Source organism: Kryptolebias marmoratus, linkage group LG4, assembly GCF_001649575.2.
Source record: "Kryptolebias marmoratus isolate JLee-2015 linkage group LG4, ASM164957v2, whole genome shotgun sequence".
Taxonomy (NCBI): Eukaryota; Metazoa; Chordata; class Actinopteri; order Cyprinodontiformes; family Rivulidae; genus Kryptolebias; species Kryptolebias marmoratus.
The window spans coordinates 6,860,166-6,881,906 of NC_051433.1; the positions used below are offsets into that span (position 1 = coordinate 6,860,166).

Below are 21,741 nucleotides of genomic sequence, written 5' to 3' on the forward strand. Positions count from 1 at the left end.
AAGAAATAAAAAAACACCATGACTGCATGATGCTCCCACCACCGTGCTTCACTGATGGTTTTAGCCACAGGAGGAGCAGAACCTGGTATTTGAGAGTTTATCCTAAAGAATTCATCAAACTGATTTTATCAATCTTAAAACTTTCAATGCTCTGCCAGAATGAAAGGTTAGCTTTTTATTAGCTACTTTTACTGGTGTCATAGTTTTTTTGTTTTTTTGTTAACAATCAATAAGGCCACCAAGCTTCTGGGTTACCACACTGCACAAGAAATTATTTGATGCTTTTTTCTGATTTTGATCAGATTTTGATCAGAATCACGAATCAAATTTGTCTACAAAGAGCTTCATGTCTTTTTTTTGTCCTGGCAAAAATCTGAATAGTTCTTTACATGTTTAAAATATGTAAAGAAGAACCGAAAGTGCTTTTTTTAGCACCAAAACTGGTAAAATCCTGGGACTCAAAAAGTGGCCAGGCTCTGAATGCGAGTGACAGTGGTGTCACAGCTGATCAGCTGTGTTTTGATGCTGTGACTAACACATTAGCGAGTCCTCTCAGTAAAACCCACTTCTGTCCTGATGAAGGATACAGTTCTCGTCACCTGTCCGGTTCCTGGGTGCCCCCGGCATGTTGAGGAGGACTAGCTTGGCCTCTGAAGACTTTTTAAGAATGACTTCATTCAGCCGGAGCGCTGTGTGCATACGCCGCACGTTGGACTGGTTCCTGAGTGGAGACAAAATGACAGAGGTCAAACTGATATATATAGGTTAGAAATGAGATATTTGAGATTTCAACGCATGTAACGAAGCACTTCAGGTTGGATATAAATGACAGATGCTCATTCACACATTTTTTAAGGATCTTCATCTCCCTTTATGTGCTTGTCTTGCTCAGTCTAAGATGTGAATGAATGAAATGAGGTTTATGAGGACTTGAGTACTTACAGGTTTTCCCACTCGCTGCAGCATTACAAGAAGAGAAAGATGTCATTACATTATCAGAACTAAGTTATCAGTGATTTAAGCAAACTTGATCCCTCCTACAATCCCAACATCTTATCTTGCTGCAATATATGATGCTATATAATGTAAAAAAAGGTGTTTTTGTTGTGAACAAGAAAGCAGTTCACCTTTCCAGCAGCTAACAGTTTGCTAAACACTGTAAAGCACTCACGGCTTCATGTTGAAGATGTCTTTAATGTCCTCTGGTGTGGCTGCTCCAGGAGGCTTGGCTGGCTCGCCGTCACACTTCTCAGTCCAGGTCCTCTGGATCTGCTCCCCGGGGCTCTGAGCCTCCTCTCCGGGGGTCAGCGGGGTGGCTGGGGTCGCAGGGCTAGCTGGGGTGGTGTTGTCATGGATGAGCTGGACCTGAGTAGGGGGGGACACAGGGGAAGAGGCCGACTTTGACTATGAGACGAGAGGAGAAAGAGGACGGAAGTGGAATCACGTCAACATGAAAGAACCACAGTTGAAGTGGAAATGTAGGAGTCACAGAGAGCCATGGTGTTTGAGAGAGGGGAGGAAGGAGAGGCAGGAATAAGAAGCTTTTTTTTTTTTTTAGTAAATTACCTGCTTTGTTTGAACAGACATCCCCTTATAAAACAAAAACAATGTTAAAGCCTTAGTTTTGTCCAAATGCTCACTTTGTGTGTCCATAAAGTTATTATTTCTTCACTAAAGCCAATGTCAGCTGTGCTTTCTTGGTGAAGGTGACTCTACCTCCTCTTCAGGCTTCTCCTCCTTGCTGGCGGCAGGCGGGTCCTCGGTCACACTCAGCTGAGTGGTCACAGCGGCCGGGTTCTTACGGCGGATCGATCCACGAGATGAATCAGTGATGCTCTGGATCTGTGATTACCCACAGCAAAGATGAGGTAAATGCAGAAATATGAATTTGCTCTATAATTAACAGAATAATTATTAGGTGTACAATAAAGCAATGACTCATAGGTTGTAAGATAAACATGGAAATAAGTCATTTCATACATTTAGCGACCAAGGGAGTCAGGTGTAGATTTTTGGTGTGACACTGAGATCAAAATATTTTATTTTCTCCATCTGTCAAAATATTGTCATGCTGTCACACACAGAATCAAAGCGCTCGCTATTCTGGCTGTTGTCAACTCTCTGATAGAGAGGATAAATATGGTGACCTACTGCTCTGATTTAACCGTAGAAATGCGTTTTGTCCAGAGGGGGCTGGGTGTCATGTTAAGTCAAATCAAGCCAAGCAAAGCCAAGTCTGCCTGTCAAGTCATGTCACGTTCATGTGTGTATCTTTGAGCGGATTTAAAAAACAAAACTTTGACATGAACAAACTTCAACAAACCTCTCTTTCTCTTTCGTTCTTGCTCAGGTTGATCTGTTTAAGCATCTGCGACCGCTGTTCCATCACCAGCGTCTTCTCGTACGTGTAGGCTGATATGTCACTGTCATGCTTATTGGAAACAAAACACAATTTATTTATTTTAACACTTGACACTAACTTTTTATTAAATTTTCGCATTTTAAAACAACGACAAACACCCACACCCCTGCACCTACCCCTAACAAGCTAATGGAAGACAGACAAACAAGAAAAAGAAAAAAAAAACAGTTCAGAATGATTGCAATCTGTGTCTTTAACATAGGAAAGAAAGGGATTCCAGGTTATTTTAAATGATATAGCCTTACCGGCCAAAGTCACTCTGATTATTCCCAATTTAAGAAAATAAAAGACCTCTCTAATCCAGCTTGTATAAGTAGGTGGAGCTGCAGATTTCCAGTTTAGCAGCAGAGTTATTAATGCTACTGAGTCCTTTTTAGCAGGAGAGAAGTAGGCCACACCCCACACAAGGCACTTTAAGGCATTAGGAGAGATATCTTCTCCAGTTACATTACACAACGTGCAAAAAAATCTCAGACCAGAACCTCCAAAACATTATTTAACTTGAAGGTTCTTGTGCCATCCATACTCTTTTTAGTTTACGTGTTGCCATAGTTCTCTTTTATTGCCCCCTTCTCTGCTGACTCATCTCTTGACACCCTGATATAAATTTAATCACCAGCTGTTTATTTTTTTCCTGAAAACAAAAAGCTTCAATTATGAAGGTGAAGTCGATGGGATGCTGCGCTGATGAAAAATGATTTGGCGTGTCATGACAAACTAGCTTTAGAGAGCTATAAAACTCCTGCCTCAGCATGGCTGAAAAGTTCAAGCAGTGAATGTCACAGTCTAATCAAAGCCTGATGGTTTTGGCAAATTACACAATTTTTCAAATGCTAATTCACGTGCTTAAAGAAGTGTCAAGAAGGAAGGTTCGAGACAGCTGTTTGATCATCTTACAAGCACTGGATGAAGCACTCTGACACTTTAACACGCTGTATTTCATGCTTTCCCTCACGCAATTTAATATGCTTCAATAGTTGAATGCACAGCAATCATTTCCTTCTTGTGTGTAAAAAAAAAAAAAAAAATGCTAGTTGTGTTTATCAAAGCAACTGGCCGAGCTTGGGGCACTGCTGCAGTTTCTAATTATTTCCCCAGCTGAGTGGTTCTGACATTAAAGTACCTAAAAATGTATTTGAATTTTTCAACACGGTGTTCTATTGTTGAGAAAACTTACCATTTCTACAACTTCCACCATGGCATCAATGCGGAGATGATACAAGAATGTGGTCAGGTCCTTTTTCATCTGGATGCTGTTGTCGTCCAACTGGGCTACAGTGAAGATGCGCATCTTGCATTTCCTCCAGACCTAAAAGGACAGCAGCACGGTTTCAGGAAATCTGACAAATCAGTTTGTGTGTACATCAAGAATTATTTATTTGCTTTAAATTTTACTTTGAATGTTAAAATATATTTTAAATCTCTCTCTTACAGAACTGACATTCTGAAAAAAAAAAAAAGATTTCTTTATGTTTTCATAGAAGACATGCGATAGCAACGGTTTCCTTAGTTTCCATGTGAGGTTCTAGTTTTGTCCTGTTTTGCAGTGGTGGCTCCTGGACAGTACCTTGTGCTGGCGGAGCAGGAAGGGCAGCAGCATCAGCATGCCTCCATCATGAACAATCCACCACACGTCGATGTGACCCTCAGTGAAGCGCTCGCTGTTGGACGGGAAGGCTGAGATGTTCTTCGGTACAAGCAGTGCGAGGCGAGCAACGGTGGTTTCTCTGACCAACTCTGCAAATATAAAAACAAGTTGTATCGACTTGACGATATCTAAATCTCTCTACATGACATGGTTTTTGTCAGTCTTCAGCAAATATTTTCTTTCTGCTCTGATACATTTTTTCTTGTCTTTAAAAGAATGTCCTACATTATTAGGAGGTTTTTAAACACTTTTCCCCAACCAGAGAGATTCAGTGACTGGTTCAGTTTCAATAAAAAATAAAACAGATCTTTTCCTTGTTGAGATACGCCAGGTGGACATGAATAAAAGCTTAAAACCTGCTGCTTTCTCTTTTAGGCAAGTGCCTTTCAGCAACATCCCACCAGTTTACATGAAAACACTGCCTAAGGCAGGATTTAGGCACAGCCAAAGCCTTTTCATTCTTTTTTTAGATGTGATAAATTTCTTTCCCAGAAACCCACCAATAAAATTCCTCCATATTTGGTGGTCGTCTGCCTGCTTCCAGTTGCGTGGCCAGGACACCAGGACAGCGTTATGTTTCAGGCCTCCCAGCCCGCTGGCCTGGAGCAGGTGGGACGTAGCATCGTGGAGGTTTGAGGACACGGTCACCTGACAGAAGCCTTTCACCTTCTCAGTCTCCATCAATTTACGCAGTGCCTGGAAAACAAAACAAAGACAACAATACTTCAACTAAAATGATATTTACATAATGCACAGAATAACTGGATTTGATTAATCCTCTTGTTCAGAATTGGCAGACTGTTTTTAAAATGAAAGAGGCCCCCTGCCTGCTCTGCACGCTGAGCCTGTTCATGGTTTGCCAGGTAGGTGCCTGCTAGAGCTGTCCCGACGATGGTTAGACCTTTGCCGGCCTTCAGCTGGTTGGTCAGAGACAGAAGACGAGGCTGCTCCACATTCTGCTCTGCATCTGTGCTAACCAGCACCAACAGCTGTGGCCTGAAAGGAGCGGAGAACAGAGAACGACTGAAATACAGGGCAGGGAAAAAGGAAATAAAGATAAAAAAAGAGCACTGAAAGTAACCAAAAGTAAAATAAAAAAAAAGAAAATAGATAAATTGGCAAAACTAAAGTACTTATTAGTAAAGAAAAAAAAAAACAGACAACAAAATGACATGAATGATTCATGTGTTAAAATGAATTCACAAACGCTTCCTGATGTTTGACAGGCGTGACCAGGGAACGACTGAACATGCACAGACATGCTGTTAATTTCTATGTTAATTAGAAACATGATAAAACAACACAGTGTGTGTTTGTGTGTGAGTGTGTGTCTTACCTCCAGTTCTTGGTGTGAGGGGGTCCTTCCTCCAGCCGCATGAGAGCGTAGCGTGCAGCGCTCAGAGACAGACCACGGATCCCATCGCCCCATTCTTTCTCCGCACTGTGAACACACACAATATTTATCTGTCAAAACATGAGTGGTCACTTTGCCACTTCATTCTGAATTAAGAAAATAAAAATAATAAAGTCAGATCACTGAAATAAATCCACTTTCACACAACAATTAGATACTTTATCATAGATATCAAAGTTAACAAAATCAAAACAGTGTGAATTGCTCTGCTTCTTCCTGCTAAGCATAAATCAATTATTTAGTTGGGATCTGAGGCATTAAAATCAGAATCAAGATGGTAGAGACTCCTCAGATACAACTTCTTATCAGGAAAAACATTTTTTTGCAAAACTCAGTTTAAAGTAGGACTGTGGTAATCCCAATTTCTTTGTAATTTTGAAAATAGTGAAATATTAATTAGTTTCCAATACACATATTATACTTTATCCTTCATATTCCAGATTCATAGCATCCCAAGTTGATGGTGGCATTAAATTAGAGTGCAAAAACAACTGTACTTAAATAAAAAATTACAATAACAAGTCCTGGGAAAATTAAATTAACACTTTCTCATGAAAAGAACTGACAAAAACCCCCAAATACTAGTTTTTTTCTATAAATACCAAAAATAAGCTGTATTAACATGAAAGCACCATCCTTTTAAAATTTAGCACAAATTTGCAACTCCACAGCAGCCACTCTCTCCTGAGGTTGCGCCGCACTCACCCTGCAAACTCAATATACTTGTAGATGGAGCCGGCAATCCCCATGGCGACGATGGCGTAGTACCAGGAGCAGAGGAACATAAGAGTGAGACACAAGCTCATCCCCAGGAAGGACAGAGCCCTACAGATGAGTAAATGCATATAAAGAGACAAAGGTTTGATCTGAAGCACAAGAACTGAACTGCTGTTTTTTGTAATTTATTTTTTTATTTTTATTATTTTGTCACCAGTGAACTGACCAGTGATAGAACTTGAAGCGGGGTCTCCAGTTTGGAGTCCTCAGCAGCGTCTGGACAGCACAGGCCAGATTCACAAACATATAGCACATCAAGAAGAACCTGCAGGGTACATATAAACAAAGTTTACACCTAATGCAGTCCACTATAAAAAAGTCCTTTGTTCCTTTGCGTTAAAAAGATAAAAACTGAGCTCATAAAATTTGGCATTATCAATCAGGAAAATATCAGGGGACTGACTGCTCTGAACTTTCATGCTGCTGTTTGTTAAAAATAAAAATTAATTAGATTTTTTAAGTTCTCACATGGAGAGGATAGGAGCCACAGAATCCAGGGATGCAATGAGGATGCCGCTCTCACAGATGAAAGCCGTCAGCAGGAGGGACCACGTGGGTTCTCCATTGGCCTTTCCATGGCCAAAGATCTGGAGAATGAACAGAAAAAAATATGAACACAACTGCTAATTAAAAGTCATTTTTTCTCCCAGTATGTTTAACACAGACTGACCCGAAGGGCGGGCACGATGCCATCCTTGGCGATGGCCTGCAGGAGACGGGGAGCTCCTGTCAGACTCTGGAGCCCCGCCCCGCATGTGGAGAAGAAAGAGCCAATCACAATCACCCACGGTGACGGCCAGGCTAAAGTGCCAATTACCAAATTCCCATGAACCCCCTCTCCAAACCTAAAAAAGATCAAGAGTAGAATTTAAAAAAATTGCAAACAGCATCCATGTTGGAATCATTTATTGTTCAGTTTGAGCCCATTTATGGAGACAAAGAGCTGCCTTGGTGCTGCAGGGATGGACTTACTTGTCCCTGAGGACCACCCCCTCAATGCAGGCTCCAAACAGAAACACACTGGACATGTCTGAGAAATTATCCATCAGGAAAGTAAAATCATTGCACAGAGACAATTAAAATGCTTTTTTATTTTTTTACGTCAGATGGTGGATATATATATTAAAGATACGATACGTCTAACATTTTACAGGACTCAATTAGAAAAATTAAAAACCTTTCCCAATAAAGATGCATTTAATTTGCTGATAATCAAGTTAACTTTGGTTGCAGAGAAAGGACAGAGATCAATATTGTTTAGAATGATATATCAGGGATCAGTGACATTATAGCAAATATCCTTCAGGTTTATTAACTTACACTTGCATAGGCAGCCAGATAATGAGATTAGAAGTCCTAATCGAATTGGTGTAGACTACAAGCTGATTATTTAGAGAAATACTGAGGGCATTTCAAGATGCTTGCTTCAGTGCAACATACTTTTCATTTTCATGCATGTATAAAAGTAATCCACTTAAAAATGTACACATCCACAAAAAATATACAATATAAAGCAAGGAAAAAAGTCAGCTAAAAATAAAAAAAAAACTGGTTCTAAACTGATTTAGAAGTTCTTCATTTGTGATTCTAAAAAAAGAAGCCAAATGTCATCCCTCAGTTGATACATGTAGACTTCGGACATGGTGTCAAAATCAGACTGGTATCCTTGCAGTAATGGCCTCTGCAAATTTAAAGTGCTGACCTTTAATTATGGGGCTCTGCAGGGAGTAGATCATTAAAAATCCTGTCAGAGTTTAACTTTCTGCATTGTTCAGTCCGTTAACATTCCTGAAAATTCAACATCCTCAATTTTTTTAGGTGTCTTAAATTTAGATTTGATTGTCCAGTGGTGGTCAGCTGTGATGTAAGGATACAGACAAAGGAGGTGGTGGTGATGGCTGCAATGGTTCCAATGGGAATTGACTTCTGGGCATCACGCAGATCTCCAGAGCGGTTGGATCCGGCCATGATTCCTGAGAGGAAAGTCAAGAGGAGAGCACTGATGAGGTCTGATATTTTACACAAAACACAGACAAAATAAATAAATAAATGGACTTAAGCACTTGTAGATTTACTGTCTGAGAAAGACAGCATAATCTGTTTAAAAAGCAACAACAAAATGAACACACCAAAAGTATAAAAACAGTTTGAGACAGCAATGCTCACCTGTCACGGATGGGAAGTAGATGCCAACAAGTAGCGTAAAAAAGCTGGTGATGTCTGCTAACACGTAGCGGTTAGCACTGGTCACAGGGTCATCACTGTCTTCGACTGACTCCACTCTTTCTTTAGAAATCAGGTCCCCCTTTTCATAGTAGTTTCCAAACAAATTATCTGAATGGAAAAAAGTAAATAATAATAACAATAAAGTAAAGTCAGCTGAGAAAAATAGTTGAAAAAAAAAAGCCAAGTGCTCTCATTCCAAATATTTATCCAATATACACAATATACAAATTGCACCAACCACTCAAGACTCCACTGGTGATCCCAGGAATTCCCTGGATCTGAGTCACGTTGTTTGTAGCAAAGTATTTGTCACAGGTCGCGTTGAGGAACGGTGAATCACAGAACATGTGCCACAGCTGGGTGGTGACTGTCCCGTTAGCTGTCTCTACGGTCTTGGCACAAATATCAAAGTTCTTCCACACCAAAGTGCGGTTTCCTAAGATGCACACACTGGAAGGAAGACAAGAACAAAATATCAGGGAAATTACAATATGTTGTCACAATATCTCATTCTCTCGCACGTTATGATTAAAGTCTTTTATTCAGATTAATAAAAATGAAAGTAGTTGGTAAAAGAATACTTTAATTTGAGCTTTAAAAGATATTTCTTCTGAGAGGGGGAATAATCATGACTGATGAAGTGAATTCTGCAAGTTAAATAAGTCTAGACATATGAGTTATAAATAATCACGTATCTGTAAGCTTTTCAATGTGCATATTTCTGTGTAAAGCACATTAAACCTGCATGCAGAAATAAAACTACTGGCATGATATTTACACAATAATGTCATTATCATAGTTATAAAAAAATACTTTTTATCCAACTTTAGCTCAGTTTAAAGCAATAAAATAAGAATATCCTGGATGTTAATACATAATCTGAAGCCAATAAAAACACGGGGGTTTGTAAAAGTAATTCCTTTCAAACAAAACCATGAAGTTCAGTGCAAAGCTTAAAACGGGTTTATTAGTTGCACTTGTCTTTACTTGCTAGTTTTCCTTTATCATCTCATGAGCTCTATAAATGCTCCAATGTGTTGCACCGAAAGTTATAGTTCTGCTCAGTGGATCAAGTCGTATTCTGCTGTAAAGTGTTCGCTGCAACCACTCACGGGAAATCAGGTGGTTCCACGGCGGTCTTGACGACTCCAGCATAAACGGCCAGAATGGAGAGGATGACACAGGCCAGAAACACCAGAGCCAGCTTGTTGACGTATTTTACCCCAACGAACACGACCGTGGCCATGGAGGTCAGCAGGATGGTGCCGTACACGCGCATGTTGTTCAGCAGAGCAGCCTCCGCCTCAGCACCCTCAAGACCCTCGAGTGGAAAGATGGCTGCTTTGGGGACAATGTAAATCTAAAGCAGAAGGATGAATTACTGTTATTATTTATCCCTAATGAAAACTAGGGAAAACACAGTAACATTTTTCACATAAAAATCTTGTATTGTCTCATGGGTGTCCTGGAGAGAGTTGTTTAGGGACTGCCAGGGTTACTCATTCACTTCTCACTTTATCCTGCTCGTCTGGGGATTTTGACCATTTTCAGGATTTAGTCTAGGTCAGCTTGATCAATATTTATTGTGGGATTTAATAAATCTTGCTCTGGGTTAAAATATAGATGAAGAAATGTAGATTGATAAAGGATGAAAGAGGCAGAAAAAGGACGAGATGAACAGGACATCTGTAGAGAAACGTGAAGTATCATCACGACTTTTATACCGGATGAAAGCAGCACACTAGCTACTGTTTTATTCATCCTAATTAGAGAACTTAAAAATCCCATTAATGTTTAAAATGAACTGCCATTAATACACTTATACTATTACTTAATCTAAGAATAGACGCATCATGATATAAAAAACAGTAAACCCGTAATTATTCCATCACTATCCGTCATCAGATTGAGATGATTCATTGCGAGGCTGTTACATAATCCTGGGGATTTCTGCCTTTATGAAAACAAACAAACAAACAGTATTTCCACCGCAAACACGTAAAACTACCATGAGTTGTGGTACGGGCGATGAGCTGTGTCTCAGTTCAGACATTTGGCTGGAGAAGCTGCTCCGATGCTAATAACAGCATATCACCAGGCAAACAAATCTCCTGCCTCTCTGTGAACTGTTCATGCTTCCTAAAATAGCAGCTTCAGTTTTGTGTTCTTGGCCTGGGTGGAAGGATGAAACATATTCAAATCAGCTCTTTGCAGCTCCCTTCCTCACTATTCTGTGGGGATTGTCATTTTACAATGGAAACTAAGCCAGCTTTGACCCAGAAGACAATGTTAACCTCCAGGCACGATCAAACTCTGCATAACCGTTAGAAGAAACCAGAAGGAGAACATTAAAAGAACAAAGTAAAAAGAGGAGGAAAAAAAAAAAACAGGAAAGAAGAGGTTTTATCAAGCACAAAACTAACTGCAGGGATTACATTCATATCAGAAATTCAAACAGAACAACATTCTGCCACATATATGATACTTTATGCCAAAGGTTGTAGTTTTTTTTTCTTTTGAAAATCAGGTCAGCGCTGCTCCCAGACCCGCTCCGGTCATGCACAGTTGTTCCTCTGATTAGAACATTTGAGCCACTCAGAGATTTGTGGTCAGGATTAAAAATGAGGAGATCATCTTCCTGCTGCTGAGCAACAAAAATAGTGACAAGCATGGATGAGATTAGCGAGCAATCGTGGTTGCTATAGGAACGCTGCAACTGAAATATTCCTGTTTCTATTGTTTGGGTTGGAGAATCAAACTGATATCTGCTACACAAACAATAAATTAATCATTCTAAAAATGATTAAAAAAACACATTTAGACTTAATGTAAGTGAAGAATAATGATAGATTTCTAAATATTTATGTGCAGACTGTGTGTGGTTTTGTGGCTTTTTAAAAATGTAACGTTTCAGAGCAACATGGTGCAAAACCCTTTGTCTGTGTTGTCAATATACTTTGATTTAAAATTCATATAAACTGAAAAGGATGTTGCAATCAATAAAGGAAGATGCTTAATAATTTGTAAAGTCAATGTTGGAGAATTCAAAGAGGTCCAGTTTGTTGTAGAAAACAACTAAATTGATTTAACAAAAAAAAAATAGGTACCACTGTGTTTTTGTTTTTCACTCACACCCACACAAACACAAACAAAACAAAACCTAAAGAAAGAACTATGCAATACACATGCAGAATCGTACCAATTTTCAACCAGTTAAACATATTTTCTACCGATTGGGACTTTCTGTGCTGATTTGATGAATAAACTAGATTCCACTTACAGCCCACATGTGTGCACACACATCCATCACATTCCTGTGATATTAACTATTACACCAATTAAAACTGTCAAATGCACAAAAAGATAATAGCTAAAATTAAACGTTTAGATGATAAAGGCAGTAATAAGAAAAGAGAGGAATTGGCAGAAACACAGCAGACGTTTCTTACCAGGAGAAGCTCGATGGCTCCTAAGATGTACATGGCTCCAGCGTAGGTGGTTCCCAGGTAGAAACAAATCCCCACTGCTCCCCCAAACTCAGGGCCAAGTGAACGGGAAATCATGTAGTAGGAGCCCCCAGCTATGCAGAAACACAAGAATAATACAAATATTCAGAAATTCACAATCTTTTTGCATGTTGAGTTGTATATAACTTCTTCAGCAAATAATAAAACTTTATATTTTTCAAGTTCATTTCAATCAGTTTTTAAGTTGGACCTTTATCTGCTTTGTCTTTGGGTCTGCCCCAAATTATTAATGATTATTATTTTAGAAATCTTGAATAAATGATTTATCTCTTGTAACACTAAATTTGAATACAAAACGAGACAAAAATGTAGTTGCGTAGTAAGTGCATTTTTAAAAAAAGTTTGTAACAATAAAATCACTACATTTCTGTCAGTTTACTTCGAGATTTTAAACAAAGTTGCCATTTTTTAAACAAGTGACATTAATAATTATACAATCTAGACCATTAGTGCAGTTTTACAACTGTCTCCCACTGCTTTCAAGTAGTACTAATTATGACTGCTATTCTGTTACAAGCATTGTTTTATCTCAGCACAGTACTTTTTGTATTTGTGTGGCACCATGTGTAAATTAATTAATTGAGCATAAATAATTAGACTTTAATCAGCCCTTTGCGGCAGCATAAAGGCTGCTACCAGCTATAATGCAGACAGTTATAATTGCAGATGCGTGCTCCTCCACAAGCCTGTAATTTCCTCTGACCCCTGAAGTAAGCGCAGCAACTGCTAAGACGCAGACCATCATTACTATGTAACCCACATCACAAAACTTAGCTGCACCGAATGTTTACATTGCATTAAAATACAGGCGCGCAAATTCAGATTTTAATGACAGGCGTTTTCTGATGATTTATTTTGTGTAAATAATGCGCAACGACAAAGTTAAAGTGCACAACCCCCCCTAGATCGAAGCGCTTAATGTTTCTGGTTATATCAAGCTGCGCTGAGAGCAATCTGCCAAAAGCAATCAGTGAAAAGAAAATTGTAGAAGCGGACAGCATCAAACAGTGATGACTGTGCGGCACCAGCGTCTGCTCACCCACCTGGCACTACTCCATTGGTAGCGATGGCACTCATCGAGATGGCAGTCAGCATGGTCTGTAAGGAGAGGGAGTGGAAACAAATCAGATCATATTTATCAGGCGCTGCATGTTCTTTGAGTAAAAAATGTGGATGATTTTATTTTAATCTTTTCAACTTTTAAAAAGTCATGAAGCATTTATCGTTTTTTTTTTCCTCTCTACAATCGATGAACTAAAACTTGATGTGCAGTATTGCAAAGCATAGTATTATTTTCCATCAGTAGATGTAATAAAGTTCACAAATCACATGTAAGCAACACATTTAATATTTTACACTTTTGCAAGAAACTCTATGACTCAGTATGTTGATGCAGTAGTACACAGAGCTAAATGCTAATGTTGGTAAGTTCATAATGTCAGTGAATGCACCTGATTCACTTTTGGAGACACCCTGATTCAAGATTGTCACTACAGCTAATCACATTTAGTCATCAAAAATGTCTATAAATTATCACTTTTGCCGACACTGAGCTAAAATTTTGTGTGGGAGTAGCTGAGAGTCATCCTCAATACATACTACGAGCACTAACAGATCATGCATCATCTTTGAAATGCATGGAAGCGGGTGATATGCATTCCTTTAAGAATGCTACTTTTTTATTTGTGAATGTCTTTGTCATGAATGAAAGTAAAATACAAATTAAATGTTTGACTTTATGAGGATGTTGAAAGGATCATTAGAGCGATCTGAGTAGATTGATTCAGACAAAATATATGTGTTCAAACAGAAAACACACTGTTCAGGAAATGCAAAACAAACCACTGGAAGTTTTAAAAATGTCAATATTTAATCATAAAGTGTTATCTATGGAATTTCTGTATGTAAGACTGAACATGAAATATGCATTTCCTAGCTTTTTTATATATTATTTTTATAAAAGCATTGGTGATGGTCACTATCACCACTGTCCTCCTTTTGATAAAAATCATTGTAACTTTGAGAATTAAACCAAAAGTTGTCAGTTTTACAAACAGAAAGTACCCGTGGGTACAATGACAGTTTAAAGCAATGCTAAATGCTAAAGCTTCCTGCTTGTTGATTGGATAAATAATATTACAGCAGGTCCATTCAGCAGCTGTCAAAGAACATACAGACGACTAATCACAACACTAATGTGTGTCTGGCACTGAGTGCAAAAAAAAACACCATAAGAAATGTAAGGACACGCTTGAGCAGAGCCGCTCGTAAAACCGACAGCCAGATCTCACTGCCCTGCAGAAGACGAGAGGCAGAGATGGGTGCAGTGAGTCGAAGAACAGCCAAAAAAAAAAAAAAAAGAGTAAAAAGCTGTGTGAGAGACAGACTCAGAGAGGGATTGTGGTGTATTTGACAGTACAAAGACTGCATTAAGATTTCATAATTCTTTTCAAACGCCATTGTTCACTTTCTGAGCGCCTTCTTACATTGTCGTCACATGAAAGAGAGTTGCACAGACAGAAAGAGCAGCAAGAGGAGGAGACAGGAAGCTGGGAGACTTCAGTATTCTTTCCCAAAACAACTCCCACTTTCAAGCTTTTTTCATGGTTCTAAAAAAAAAACGAGACGTGTTAAGAAAAAAGTTGTATATATATATATATATATATATATATATATATATATATATATATATATATATATTTGGGAGTCTTAGGTCTTAGGTTGACACCAACCAACCACAATACTTAGTTTAAAAATCTCCAAATCCTGGTGGATTCGTTGTTCCTCACAAGTGGGAAGTCAAAACTTTTGTTATTGCTTTTTGCTTTGCAATTAACAACAAACTCACCAACAGTTTTGTAGATCACTTATCATGGGGAAGAAATAAAGCAATAAATGGTCTATAAGCACTCTATAAACCTTTTATGTTTTATATTTTTTCATATTCTTTTTATTCAAGGAGAAAGTTAGAATATTGTACTTTCTGAAATGTCATTAAATGCAAAATCCTCAATAACAGCCTTCCATTGCACAAAAAGCTGATATATGTTTTAAAACTGCTAAAATAAGCAACAGTTCTTAATAATAACCTCTAAAAACACAGAGAAATGTGTCATGAAGGGACCCTAAGGTTTAGTGAAATATTGCTATAATGCTGTTTATAAGGTTTTTTAACACTCATCTTATCTATTATTAAATTAAATGATATGAAAGTTTTCATACTTGCAAATTTCAACGCATATGCAGCAGTTGATTAAAAAAAATGCAGGTTAAAGGTGAACTGTTAAAATATAACAGTTTGAGTGTTATTTTCATTTAAACAATTGCATTTAGCCAGAAATGAAAAGTAAGCATTATTTTAAGTATTTTTATTTTTATAATTACCATATATTATTGTGTTTCTTTCTCAGAAACAGCAAGATAAATCTTACAGATTCAAACTTTGGACACCTCATTGCTTATGTTTGACTGTCACCGGCTCTTTCTCTGTGAAGTCTGTAATGTGGTTCGAGTTACCTGAGGGCCCGGTGGGCTGACAATAAGAACTGAAGAGTGAGTGAATCACTGATTCCCTGTCTAATCTGGTCATAATGAGGCCACAAGCTCCTCTCCCACCACAGCAGATAAGACAGTAATTGTTTAAGTGTTTTATCTGATGTGGGCCGAAGCCTCAAAGAGGTAGCCGGCCGCATACCAAATCACCGAGTCGCCACGCAACTGTACAGAAAAGTCAGAAATGGACTTGTTTGATTTATGCAAACAAGTATAACATAATAGGACTGATAGGATTCTGTTTGCTAAATTTCATGTTTTAGTAAAGCTAAACTCAAAGTCAACAGGACATGTCTTTATTTGTGTCTTCAATATAACTTTTTTAAAATAATAACAATTATGTCTGAGTTTGTGTGTTGGTGTCTTTAAATACTACAGTGATTAATTTGTATTTCCTGCTTCTTCTTGAATTAACTTTCTTTTTCTTGTTTTGTTTCATTTTGTAGTTTCATTGGTCTTAAAATATCTTGTCAAAGGACCAGTTTTGAAGGTTAGCCACCTATTCAGAGTTTTTTTTTTATTTTTTATTTGACCTTGACAATAATTAATACAACCTAAAGATGAATCACTGGAGGAAGTATGTTGAAAATGCATGCCTCTTTGTAACATTTGGGCTTGTTAAATTTCCCTAAAAGATGATAAAGCATATTGGATTGCATCAGTATAAAAATATAGGCAAACAACAGAACAGTCTTTGTGTGATGAAAACAGCTCTGATTGATGAGAAATGGACTTGAGACCTTTCACGGGGGCTGTTTGGTGGTTTGGTACTGGGACACTGGCAGGAGATCTTTTGGGCCATGCTTATGTGTCTGTACAGGCCAAACTTTGTTAAGATGCATCGTGCGTATGATTAAATGAGAAACTTGTGAGCTTGAAAGCAAGTTCAGCACCAATAACCCCATGAAGTGATGTACATAGGTTAGAACAATGACTTCCAAATAATTCATCTTCTGACCCGTTTGATAAGGGTAAAACATGTGACGCTACCTATTATTGGTTATAGAGAAAGAGAAAAAAACATTACTAGTAAGCTGATTAACGGACTTAATAAGAACACAAATATTCTCAACAAGATTCAAACTACAGTTTTTAATCAATTGAACTACTAATTTTAACCATTTTAACAATTATGACAATAATAGAATTTTAGAAATGATTTTTTAACATTTAATTGATTTCTGTAGATCATCTTAAAGCCCACTTTTATGGGGTTCAAACCCCAACAGTTTGAAACAATAGTATTTTTTGATTGGTGGTAGATCTCTAAGAAGCATCAACAATAATGCTATATGACCAAATGATTTTCCAATAAAACATTCATTTATACTTTTCATTCTAGTTGCTTTAATCTTGTGGTTGATTGGTTTGTAATTAATTGTTTTACCCTGATTTGACTTTTTAAACTCTACAGATTACAAGGCTGGAAATCATTAGTGCTAGCCAGCAGAACAAAACCTGTGTTTTGCTAAAGTTTTTCTCCTATTACAATCAACTGATGAAGTTAATTACTTTAGTTGCTTTAGTTGTGTTTTTTTTAACCAGTATATTAATTATGCAGCCTTTAATAGTATTCTTTCAACCGTTTGATTTTTACAAGCTAATTATGCGCTGGTGCTAACTTTAATTAGCTACATAGGACGCTAAAGCTGATAACCTTGGTAGTGACAGTTGTGACTTCAGCTGGTAGTCACAGCAGTGTTTGGCTGAAAATGAGACTCCTGCGTTTGTCTACCTCTGTGTGAAATCGAGGACCCGCTGGTTTGAAAATGACTGGGAATTTTAATGGTGCATCTGCCAGAATTATCACTGACAAGCGCTTCACGTGCTGTGGCAGAACAGACATCTGTACAAACGTTACAGGCAGAAACAAAAAGATGTGTCTGCATTACAAAACTACTTTTCGATTAATCAGTTTTTCAGTAAAGTATCAAGATTTTTTATCTTCAGCCAGATCCAGTATTACCATTAACCTCTCAAAACTCACCATCTTGCCTCCAGTCAGACAGAAAACTTCACTTTTATTCTCTGGGTAATTCTTGATGATTTTTTGTTCTGACCAGAAGGCATTGAGTTACAGACAGCGAAGACAATTTTATTATTTTGTGAACTCCCATTTGATCACTATACTATTACTTTCAGCAGCATATCACTTATTTCATACGACCCTCTGGGCATCATAGCAGATAGGAATATAAAGTCGCCATCAGTTGAAACACTTAAATGATCAGATATCACTCATTTGACTGTTCTGCAAAGTCTGTACTGAAATCAATAAATCTCTGCATAAAAATAAGATGCACAATAAATATTTTTAAGATTGAAATGAAATTTCTTTTGACAGATTTATACATATTTTCTGTATGATGTCATATTTAAATCAGCAGCCTATTGGTGAACTGCCACAAAAAGCAGCAAGGTTCTGCTGCAGCAGCCAGGACCGGCAGCATCTATTTTTCCCACTGACCCAAAGCATGTGGCCTGTTTTTATGTCCCACTTTTAGTCGAAGCAGGAAATCTAAAATTATGTTGTTGTTTTTTTGTTTTTTTCTCCCAGAGTCTGTGGGATAAAGTGTAGGTCATACTCCAGTTTGCTAATGCTATCTCTCCCAATAAAACCTGGAGTCGGTGCCTCCAAATTCATTTGAACCCGCAGGCCCTCTGGCCTCGAAGAAAGCCAGCAGACAACGTCAGATTATGCTGCTTTACCATCTGTCACATCCACATGAGGTACAACAGCATGCAGTCTACATATAATAAAAAGGAGGTATTGTATTTTTAATGAGAGAAGAGCTTGACTTTAATCTAAGCCATCATGTTTACAGAAAAACCAGTGTTAGGAAATTTAAATTTAATAGAGAATTCAGCTGGCATTTATATTTTCTAATTCGGACCATAAAGGATGTTTTTGATCTGTTTTCTTCAAGCAAGCACTGATGTGCCTTGTTGACCTCAGAGTTTAGCAGAATATTGTTTTGGAAGGAATAGAGGCTCCTGCCTTGAAAATTTGCTTTGTTAGCACGCTTCATCACACAAAAGCATTGTGGTTTTGCCAAGTATAAATTTATCGTTTTGCCAAGTATAAATTTATCAATTCACATGCAGTGGTACATTAGAAGCCTATTTTCAGTGTGCTGTTTATCACGTGGAATCCCTGTGGAGGGTCTGCAGAGGAAGGCAAAAGTGTCAGGTGAAGGAGATGCAGAGAATTATTACTTTTAGACTCAAATCAAGAATGCAAACAGACAGCAAACGGAACCGAGATGCTGTTGTGTGAAAGAGGCAAACAAATAAAGCAGAACAGAATAAAAATGGGTTGTAGGTAAAAACAAAATGGTGAAACGGAGAAAATAATATAAAGGGGGGAAAATAATGAAACACTGATATGAAAAACAAAATGCCTCAGAGAAATTGAGGAAGCAAAAGAGATGAGAGTAAAAAATGAATGAGATGGAGGGAGAAACACATCCTTAACATTTAAATGAGTCACGACGGAGGGCAGACAACCCTGCCTCCCGCAGCATTTAGATTCAGGACCTGGGAGTAATGAGGACAGCCAAACAACTGATGAATTTCCATCGGGAATTATTAAACCTCACTTTGTCTTCCTGACGAGGCTGCATTCGTAATGTGCGATAAAAATACCGCGCGCAGCAGATGTTTGACTGTAAGGGTTCGGGGAAAGCTATCTGCGGTATATCGACAGTTAAAATGGCTGGTTGTGTTTATAATTTCATGGTAAATGGCTTAAAGTGTCAGAGCAGTTCCACATGGAGGCACACTCTTCATGTAATAAAGATTTCCTGAGTCTTCCAGAGAGCTTTGCCTTCTTAATGTTCTGTCAAAAGGTTGCGTGACAGTAAAATCAAAGTGTAAGTATTCAGCAGCAGCAGATACGTACAGTTGTGAATGTGCGTCTAATGAAAAGTGGGCTATCAGTGATATCCCATCATTTAATAAAACATGGGGTCTTGCTCTTTGTTATCGAGCTCAGCAGCATCCGTGATTCCTTTACACAAGTCCTGTGGCTTTCATGCAGGTGGGAATCACATGAATGCCCCCCCCCCACACACACACAGTCCTTCCTTGTGTTGCTGGCAACCCCTGGAGGTCTGGGCGGTTGTGTGTTATGTAAGAAGCTCAGGAGACGAGAGGTGGGGGTTTCTCACACACTGTTCACGCTCAGGCTTATCGCCCCAGGGCTCTGCTATGAGCTCGGTGTGACTGATAAGAAGTGTGTGCTTGTGAGAGACTGAAGAGAGAGGAAGAGTGTGTGTTTGAGGCTTTAATGTGTGTGTGTACATGGAAAGATGTTATAACGCCAATGTGTGCATGCGAGGAAGGGAAATGAAGCATAAAAGTGTGTTTCTGTGTGTGTTTGTTGGCTTTCTGTCAATCTGAGTTGGAACCAGCTTTGATCTTTAGGGCTTTTTTTTGTGCTTTCACACTATTTTTAGCATAAAATGAGATCAGGCCTTTTCAGAAGTGCCATAAAATCTATTCTCTCAGAAGGAATAATTAATGTAATTCACTTAGATTTAAGTCATATCTATTATTAAGACAATAACAGTAAAAAAGATGTTTTGGTCCAATTTTACCATTACTTGTTGACTTTAAGAAGTAGTGATTACCATTTAAGTTTTTTTTTTTTATATATATAATGATTTTTGGATGATTGCATAGAAATCTCTCTTCTAGTATATACAATAATCCATCACAAAACAATGCATTTTCTATGCTATTTTTAAACATTTTTTATACAGAAATATGGGTCCTTGTAGACAACTTTGTCATGGTTGAGATATAAGGGTGTCGTTTCATAAATAGACTCTGTTCCAGACAAAATTTGTTGTGCTACAAACACACATGTACCAACAAACAGACCTGTGGCAAAAAACAGATTAAACAGAAAAAAACAGCTCTGACAAGTGATTGACCTTACTGTTTAAATTAAACTGCCACTTACAATTAAACAGGCACTGGATCATCATTTATACAACTTATGAAAGGGTCTATAATTAGCCTTGATGCCTGACAGGAAGTTCTGATACAAGATATTGTTGTGTTTTCAACAGAAAGGCACTTAGTGAAATGAGTTGAGGTCCTCTGCACACGATTCAGGATAGATTAGGTTCCTAAGGAAGAGCCACAATATATGTTCACAGACCAAAAATGTATCAAACAAGTCAAACTCGGGAATTTTTGAAGAAACTACTCAGAAAACCGACAGCAGCAGCACCATCATTCCCCGTGTCAGTTGTAATTCGTATCTCGAGGCCACGACGAGGTCCAGAGTCACTGTGACACATGACTACAGAACCGTGGTGCAGACAATAATAGGAACAAGAGAACATCACAGTGTGCCATCATCCATTTCATTGTTTTACAGGGTGATTTTATGGCACCTGAGTTATTCTTTGTTTCTGTAACCGGCTTTGGAACACAATTATTTGTTTTGTTTTTATTGGCAAAAACCACGTGAGTGCAGTGAAACCAACATTTTATTTTTCTTAACCCTTTTGTGGCCTTTGGATCAAATTGAAAGGCTTCTCTACCATATTATTTAATTCCTTGTGGTTTTTCAGATGCAGCTTTGATTATATTTTAACATGTCTGTTTTTAAAATCTTTGTGATGTACTTTACCAGCTGTAGTCCTTTTCTCTTTCTTTATTTTTCCCTGTTATAAAGCCGTTCAGACTATTTTTCCTTTTTAATCCATTTTTTACACAAAAAGAACAAAAGGTTTTTTGAACAAAGTGCTGACAGTTCCCTATGAAGTTGGTGTTCACATATTTATTTCACAGTTATGTGAAAACATGGACAGGTTGCTAAAGTCATTTTAACTGTCTGATCAACTACAGAACAACAAGAAAAGAACTATTTTAAGATTTAACGACAGGCAGAAACTTCTGTTTAATTTAGGGACTTAAACTTCCTAAGAAACAAGGTACTGCATCAGATTTATAAAGTCAAAATGAAGTTTATTCCTCAATGGTTGCCTAATCCAAAAGATTATTGGAAGTGACAACTACAATGATATAAATATATTGAATATATTTATATCACTTTTGATATGATATAAATATACTGTCAACAGTTTCACAATACATTCTGCTGAACCAGCTTCTGAATTTTTAATGCCCCCTGTAAAGCTGTAATATTTTAATAAACTAT

The 21,741-nt window shown here is 37.9% G+C and overlaps 1 protein-coding gene across 3 annotated transcripts in view; it reads right to left on the minus strand.

The window, feature by feature from the left end:
• The window catches only part of slc12a5a (solute carrier family 12 member 5a), a 135,989-nt gene that overhangs the window by 6,481 nt on the left and 107,767 nt on the right, over positions 1-21,741 (minus strand). For 2 of the 3 annotated variants that reach the window (XM_017408677.3, XM_017408680.3), the window contains 21 exons: positions 13,058-13,112; positions 11,937-12,067; positions 9,600-9,847; positions 8,726-8,937; positions 8,428-8,595; positions 8,136-8,234; positions 7,234-7,291; positions 6,932-7,106; positions 6,730-6,848; positions 6,428-6,526; positions 6,190-6,309; positions 5,407-5,511; positions 4,898-5,066; positions 4,571-4,766; positions 3,990-4,159; positions 3,600-3,731; positions 2,324-2,431; positions 1,717-1,842; positions 1,172-1,404; positions 943-957; positions 588-721 (listed from right to left, as the gene is read on the minus strand). In XM_017408677.3, coding sequence (XP_017264166.1) covers positions 588-721; positions 943-957; positions 1,172-1,404; positions 1,717-1,842; positions 2,324-2,431; positions 3,600-3,731; positions 3,990-4,159; positions 4,571-4,766; positions 4,898-5,066; positions 5,407-5,511; positions 6,190-6,309; positions 6,428-6,526; positions 6,730-6,848; positions 6,932-7,106; positions 7,234-7,291; positions 8,136-8,234; positions 8,428-8,595; positions 8,726-8,937; positions 9,600-9,847; positions 11,937-12,067; positions 13,058-13,112 — 2,872 coding nt within the window. The remainder of the gene's footprint in view (positions 1-587; positions 722-942; positions 958-1,171; positions 1,405-1,716; positions 1,843-2,323; positions 2,432-3,599; positions 3,732-3,989; positions 4,160-4,570; positions 4,767-4,897; positions 5,067-5,406; positions 5,512-6,189; positions 6,310-6,427; positions 6,527-6,729; positions 6,849-6,931; positions 7,107-7,233; positions 7,292-8,135; positions 8,235-8,427; positions 8,596-8,725; positions 8,938-9,599; positions 9,848-11,936; positions 12,068-13,057; positions 13,113-21,741) is intronic. The other variant, XM_017408679.3, reaches the window with a different exon arrangement.